The 8,119-nt window shown below is 30.7% G+C and overlaps 1 protein-coding gene across 1 annotated transcript; it reads left to right on the top strand.

Annotated features, from left to right (window-relative positions):
• The first annotated feature begins 1,978 nt into the window (after positions 1-1,978).
• LOC131849671 (trypsin-2-like) lies at positions 1,979-6,414 on the top strand. Its single transcript, XM_059199784.1, has 4 exons — positions 1,979-2,100; positions 4,048-4,303; positions 5,101-5,280; positions 6,226-6,414. The coding sequence occupies exons 1-4, from the start codon at positions 1,979-1,981 to the stop codon at positions 6,412-6,414; spliced, it is 747 nt and encodes a 248-aa protein (XP_059055767.1).
• The last annotated feature ends 1,705 nt before the right edge of the window (positions 6,415-8,119 follow it).

Raw genomic sequence — 8,119 nt, 5'->3', positions numbered from 1 at the left:
TCGCAGGTAAACATTATTATTATTTATTTACATAGTATAAAACCAAGTCGCTGTCGTTGTCTGTCCCTATGTATGCTTAAATCTTTAAATCCACGCAACGGATTTTGAAGCGGTTTTTTAAATAAATAGAGTAATTAAAGACTCGTATATGTAAACCTTACGTTTATATATACGAGTATAATACATGTGCACCGGTGCGAAGCCGGGGTATGTAGCTAGTATAATAGAAATCAGAAGGCCATTAAATTTTTTTCTGACATAATCAATTTATTCTTGAATTCCTTCGCTTGATTAATCTCCTGCCCTTTAAAATTCGCAAATATCGGAGTTGATTTTTCTTACAAGTTCAAGTCGTCTCAATGAAATAATTATAACAGTATTCTTAGTAATACTGAGAAATTCTTTTTACGAATTAAAAACATTATTAATGGTTTCTGGTAACAGCCGAATAGGTAGAAATGTATAATATTGCTTTTAAGTTATTAATGAAGTAGATACAAGTGTTGTTTTAAATCAATAAATTTTCTATACACCTGTATATGTATATCCTAATCAACATTGTCATCATTACATAGTATAAAATAAAATTGATGTAGCTGTCTGTCCCTATGTATGCTTAAATCTTTAAAACGCAATGGATTTTGATGAAACTTTACATACGCATCAGAATATATAAATAGGCTATATTTTTATTGACATTTGACGCGAGTGAAACCGCGGGCACAGCTATAAGTATATTCATATAAGAAAAAGATATAGAGAGCTGATGTCACAATACTAAAACTTATTTAGTATAATATTATTACAGTTATGTTTATATATTATAATAAATAACTTAATTTTAATACAAAAATACAAATTTATTTTTTAATACTAAATTATTACATTATAGATGTAATAATATATTCGAATATTCTTACAATATTATGTAAATGAAAGTATTCGCTTTCGATGTTTTGGTTTCAGTTCATTGAGCCAGCTGGTGGAAACTGGTAAACTTAAAATTAATATGATTATTATTACATATCTTATCATAATTATACAGATTTTAAATTATATTGTTGTTATATTATATTTTTATACAATGTTATGCTATGAATAAAACATCAAGCTATCCTGCAAAATACAGTAATTTTATATCTCAGATTCCACAACTTCATTACGAACCTAATTGGAATTAGTTCGTAACGAGTTCCACTTTGAATCTAATAATAACAGAAATGTGCTATTTATACTATTACGTGAAGGTTTAAAAACATGGCGGATTGCTACAATATACTTAGTTTTGCTTACAAACATTTGTGTGTTTTCTAAATATGTTTCTATTGTTACAAAACGTGTGAATTGTTACCACCGAAACTGGATTACAAATTAATTTTGCATTACGTTGTATATTCACACATTGGCTTAATATATACTTCAGTTACAACGCGTTTATTTTATTTGGGGGGTTGGGCTATTATCAGGTGCTTGGACCTGTAATACTGCAACCTACATAGATCTATTGTGCTCGCCCTTTATCAGTTCGCTACCTAGAACCGTCAGGTTATATATAGGTTAGGCTACAACGCGTAACCATCTACTTTTTTTTATTCTAAAAATAAACGATAAATTAATAGCAAATGAGACAACTAAATAATATTATTGTGTTCTAATATTATAAAATAAAAAAGTAGCAACATTTGCAATTAATCAGTTATTAATATAATTTAACTGTGTGTGGTTTTAATTTACTTTTAAAGAACATGACTTCACAGCAGTTTTAATATATATAATTGTGATTTATAAATAGTAAATTATTTATAGTTTACATTTAAATATTGTAAATAAAAATAAAAGGAATAAAATAAAAAATAAAATGAATTTTGCCACGATATTTATTATTTTAAACATATTTCCAAGCAAATTAGTTTACGGCATATCAAAATCGAGATTAGGTAATGATACAGACAAACATAAAGAGCTAAGTGATCATACGATGGTAATAGACAGTGATGTATTTCCATATGTTGTGGCTATATTAAAGAAATCATCATACATAAGTGCCGGTGCGTTGATTGATGACAATTGGGTAGTGACTGCGGCAGATTCTTTATTTCTGTAAGTTTTACTCGTATTAAGATAAAATTATTATTAAAATAAATATTATTTCTTATAATCTTTATTTTTTTATAAGACGACCTCGGTGGTCTAGTGGTCTAGCACACCGCTTTACGACCGATGGTCGCGGGTTCGATTCCTTGCACAGCACAAACATTTGTATTCATGAATCATATTCATGAAAAAACAAACAATCATTTGTTTGTATCGGTCTGGGTGTTTTCTATGTATAATATGTATGTATTTAAAAAAAAATATCTATGTATGTGTATCAGTTATCTAATACCCATAATACAAGCTTCAGCTAGCTTAACTTGGGTCTAGATGGCGCTATGTGAATTGTCCTAAGATTATTACTATTACTATTATTATTATTTATGTAACTTCAATGGTAATAACTTATCGACCCACGTGATGGTGAACGGTATCCGTCGTCTTTAGTTTCAATGTGAACAGCACATAGTGTGCTGTTTGTTGATATCATATTATCATATGACACCCATCATGCCACTCATACTACTTACTATTCCAGAGAACTAAGATATGTTAATATTGGTCTAGGTATTTCTACGCATATATATGAATACATATGAATACAAAATATCTATATTCATATAGGCCTATTACAGATACTTAGGTAACCAAAGTCAATCATCAGTTCGGAATGTACATAGTTTATGTTGAGAAGTATTAACAAGAAACTCATGAGAAATACATGATTATTATTGATTATAATGGTACATATAAATATTTAAGTCAGTATGAAGACAGTGATTATCGGCATATATCATTACAATTATCTAAAAAGGAAGCATTTATAGAGCCGTGATCAAGGAAAATAGAAGAGTTTAGATTTATTCAGAGAGCTGCTGTTTTACAGGTTTACAACATTAAAAATATAAAACTTAACATTTAAAAGAATAAACTTTTAAAATATTCGCTCTTGTTTCGAACCTTAGTGGTTATAAATATAAAACTAAATCTGCTCGAACGTCTGTTACCTTTTCACAATTTTGATGAATTTTCGCTTTAAAACCAACATTTTCAATTTGTGGCAATGAAATTTTGCACAGGGAATCTATAATTTGTCGATTAAGGAATAAAAATCTTAATATCATCAACTTAATCAAATTATAGATTTGATAACAAATACTTACATGTTTGTTTCCATATTCCATATAGTACTGAAATTTTATATGTAGAAAAAAAGAAAACAAAGTAATTGGAGGCTTCCAGGGGTACCGCGATAGAGTCCAGGGGGAACTGTGTGGACGTCAACCTAGTATGGTATATTGATAGCGATCTTTACTAACAATCCCCTCTAGCCCCCCCCCCCTCCTCCCCCCCCCAACCATTCAATATTGATATCCTTTATAAAGCGTGTATTAAAATTTATAATATTTAAATATTTATATGTAGCCAGACCGGGCGCTAGTATTATAATATTGCTGGTCCAACACTTTAGTTCAGCTATTCAGCGCGATAATGCCGCCAGCGTTTTCACAACTCGTCCACACGGACCCAACTTTTAAAGCATAATTAAAATGTTATGTCATTCTGAATTCAAAGTAACTTTTTTATTTTATTGCTACTTTATTTACATGTAAAACTTTTGTTTTTTATGGATGTGTAGTAGTTGTACTCGTCTGCGCTAACAGTATGTATATATAGTATATACAGGCAGAGTACCGGTGGTGGGCAATGAGAAGAGCATGTATTTAGTTTTATATATAGTGGGCATGTCAATTGTTGCATTCATCACAATGCGATGTCAATAGTTGATAATGCATTTGATTATCCTATCTAGGATTAAAGCCGTAAAGTATACTAAAAGAAGAATATTTTGACACAACAGGATGAAGAAATCATTTCTTAATCCTGCTTTAACAACAGAAAAGATGTAAGTCATAAAATTGCAATTTTAATAACCATCTCATTTTCTTTCAGCCTTAGAGAATCTTTAAGGCTAATTAGAATCAGACTCGGAAGTACAAATTACAGAAAAGGAGGTATCCTATTGCCAATCAAGTCATTAGATGTTCATCCTTATTTCGATGACAAGAAGCCTGAATTTGATATAGCACTTATAATGTTGCCAGAAAGAGTGAGACTATCGTACAGTCTAAACCCAATACGAGTACAAAAGTACTATAAGGGCGTTATGGCAACACATTTTATTGTTACTGCCTGGTCGAATGCCGTTGTAAGTACACTTGACTATAAAGACTACATATCGCAGTAAAACCGGTTTTATGCCTCATTAGGTATAAAAGAGACATGTAAAATATATTCTCGTATATTATAGCTACTAATTTCTGCATGATTAAAGGTTTTTTTAGGGGTTGAAGAAGGAAAAGGTATTATTTTTTTATAATATATTATATTATAGTTGATGTTATCCGTGTGGTATTGATCAAGATCTTCTTAAAATTAATAAGCAGATCTGATTACTAGTTTGTGAGTTTTCCTTAATAATGTCATTGAAATCTAGTCGAATGCATTTTATATTCGAACTATTGTAATTCTGTTGGTCGTTGTTGACATTTATAGTTTATTACCCAGAGCAATTAATCATCTAAAATGGTAACTCACAGAAGTCACCATGCATTTTATGATCTATATCTATCTATGTATTATATAAATAGCTTCACCTACTTGTCTTAAAAATGTCAAATGTTTCTAAGTACCTAAGTAAAACAGTAATGTCTACTACACTACTGTTTGTTTATTAGTCAAAATTAAAAAAAATATAATTATACATTTGTTTTTAATTTGTATATCTTTATGACATTCTAATTTAATCTCTTTTGTAAATTGTGACTTATTCAGCTAATCTTAAAATATCATTTACCTTATTTCTAACTAAAAGAGTACTTCAAAGAGCAACTAATAGAATCAATGGAAGCTTAAAAATATCGTTGCTTATTTTCTCTCATTTGTAAATTATGACTTTATCAACTTATCATAAAGTATTATTTTCTTTGTGGGTGGCTATTTCAGGAGTCCAAAGAGCAGAAAATAGAATCAATGGAGGCTATAAAACGGCGCCGTTTGCTCACAGTATCTCACCTGCACCCGTCAACTACTGATAGCTGTTCAAGGCAATTGAGCGCGTTAGGAATAAATCAGACTGAAACTATAATGTGTTTAGACCCAACATTAGACTCTGATCCTTGTACGGTAAGATTTACAAATGTATCTAACATATATTTACCGATAAGGACTTTGTAAATAGTCGTCTGCAGTTACATTGCGTTTCAGTTGAAAAGTGAGATTAGGCAGCAAAATTACTGGATAAATATCATGACATCATAAACTCTGGAATGGTGTCACATATCTGCAGAGCTGTTCATGCAAGAGACAATGATTACCACTTACCATTAGGAGGGCCATGTGTTTGTTCGTCATTGTAATAACATAAAAAATATACAACTTCCTTTTCGTCCCAAATTTATGATAATAATGAATAGTAATATATTATTATTAATAAATACATATTACAAACTCACTTTACTATTTATAAAACATGCCATCACGACTGTTATCCATGAGTGGGTAGTCAGAGATATTGTTAATTATCGACGTTTTGGACGCAACACTTGATATACAGCACATTGCACTAGATATATTTGAATCTAACTTGGCAATAAGCCTACCGCCGTGTTAAAATTTATCCAAGAATTCTTGTTTTATTTTTGTTGTTATCTTCAATATTGGTTAGAAATTTAAATTAATGCAATTTTATTTTATATTTGCATTATAGAACTCTTGGTTGTAAGTCGTCGTCGTAAACCACTAGACAACAATGAGCTAATTTTATATATAAAATTATCGTGTCACAGTTTTCGTTCCCATACTCCTCCGAAACGGCTTGACCGATGCTCATGAAATTTTGTGACCGTATTGAGTAGGTCTGAGAATCGGCCAACATCTATTTTTCATCACCCTAAATGTTAAGGGTAGTCCACCCCTAAATTTTTTTTTTATTTTAAGGCAAAACAACGTTTGCCGGGACAGCTAGTATTTATATAATATAATAAAATAACTTAATAGCGAGATCTAAAACTAATTATGGTAATAAATACATTTATTTATTCAAGTGTTAAATTATTTCTTTATTCATAGAGAGATGTTGGTGCTCCTGTTGTGTTAAATGGCATTCTTTATGGCGTTATCTCGTCATGGAAACCTGATAACTGTGATGAACAACCAGGGTCCACCTTCGTCACATTAGCAGCAGCAGCTAACATCAGCTCTTGGATCCATGCCACCATACGCGGTCACCGATGGAGTCATCAGGCTGATGATCATTGATGATGTTCTGTAACAATCACAAATTATATCGACTATAATTATGAGAATAGAATAGAATAGAATAGAAAATCATTTATTCAAATAAACTTACATTGAAGCACTTTTGAATAGTCATGACATTGAATTGAGATGAATTATATTTAAATAGCTAATCTAATTGTTACTAGCTATACCCGCGATTTCATTCGCGTGGAATACTCGTCCTTAGATAGCATTAAATATTTAATAATCTAACCCAAAAATGCCAGGGTTTTCATCATTCTAACTACAAAAATTTTAAATTTACATACAAACTTTCACCCCCTTAGGGATAATTTTTTTACAAACTTTGAATGTCATATTTATTTCTATTTAATCACAAGCTTAAAAAAGGTTCCAAGATTCCTGCTTTACAAATGACGATATTTCCACACAACCTTTAATCTTTTCTTTCAACCCCATACAACTTTACTTTTTCTTTTTGCACATCAAAAAGTAGCCCAAGTCGTTTCTCCGGATCTAAACTCTGTAAATATGTAAACCAAATTTCATTAAATCGGTTCAGTAGTTTTGCCGTGGTATTTTCGCATTTATATTTATAATATTAGGAAGGATTATAAATGCTAGCTGATCCTGCGACTTTGTATTCGAATAACTGTTTTATTTGAAACTGTGATTTTTTACTAACTCTGTTTCGGTTGTGAAACAAACTTATTTATTCATTTAGGACCTATGGGCCTCTTAAGCAATCTCTTATTTTTTATTACTATCTCTACCACCGTGCATTTCTGGCTTCAGTTAGCAAGAAGCAGGAAAGAAAACTGACAAGAAACTATATTGGTACATTTATTTATAATGGTCTTAGCTGCGGGACAGCAGACGTTGTTTTGTCATATACTTAAATTAAAATCGCAATAATAGGGTAAATAAAAACTAAGGGTTGATGCTAAAAGGGTGAAAATTTAGAGTTGTATGTATTTTTCAATTCTAAATAATAATAAAATGAAAATAAAATATTATGTCAAATAATAAAAAATATATATTTACGGGTGGATATCCCTTACCACTTAGGGGTATGAAAAATAGATAGTAGCCTATTCTCAGCCCTACTGAATATGCATATAAAATTTCATAAAAATCGATCCAGACGTTTGGGAGGAGTATAGTAATTAACATTGTGACACGAAAATTTTATATATAAGATATATTTTTTTTTGTCATTTTCATTATCCTAAATAACACCACAAAACAAAACTAAAACTAATCCGGGGTTTACCCCAGATTAATTTTTATTTTGTTATTAGTGTTTCTTTCACTGGAGAGTAAGTCAAAATTATACGTACAGACACAACGATTTTTATGTCGGCCCGATGCGATACCTCAGCCGTCAATAAACAGAATGTATAAACATATAAAAAAAATCAAGTTGAGCAATAGTTTCTTATATAAAAATTATTGACAGTAATACATTTGGCGAAATAATCGAATTAGTGAGAACACTCAACCCAAAATGTATCGAACAATTCAATATTAATATCCCTTTCAATACGTAACTAGATTTATCAAAGAAAAGATCTCAAACATTTGTAAGCCTTTTGTAGCTTTTCAATCGCCGACGGTGATAGAATCCATGATTGATTGTGGGCGAACGATTGAATGGTATTGAATGAACGAAACACGTCAAAGACCGAGTGAATAGTCCTCAATGGTGCGAGCTAAATCTAGG

Source organism: Achroia grisella, unplaced genomic scaffold (genome assembly GCF_030625045.1).
Source record: "Achroia grisella isolate CSIRO2021 unplaced genomic scaffold, CSIRO_AGI_Agris_v1 utg660, whole genome shotgun sequence".
In the NCBI taxonomy this organism is placed as follows: domain Eukaryota; kingdom Metazoa; phylum Arthropoda; class Insecta; order Lepidoptera; family Pyralidae; genus Achroia; species Achroia grisella.
The sequence above is the reverse complement of the archived record's forward strand: the minus strand, read 5'-3'. Positions and strand labels throughout refer to the sequence as shown.

Bases quoted from the DNA above. Each gene is read 5' to 3' on its own strand.
- LOC131849671 (XM_059199784.1), top strand. From the start codon at position 1,979: ATGGTAATAGACAGTGATGTATTTCCATATGTTGTGGCTATATTAAAG. The intron at 4,304-5,100 runs GTAAGTACACTT...TGGCTATTTCAG, and splicing joins CTGCCTGGTCGAATGCCGTT to GAGTCCAAAGAGCAGAAAAT. The intron at 5,281-6,225 runs GTAAGATTTACA...CTTTATTCATAG, and splicing joins TAGACTCTGATCCTTGTACG to AGAGATGTTGGTGCTCCTGT.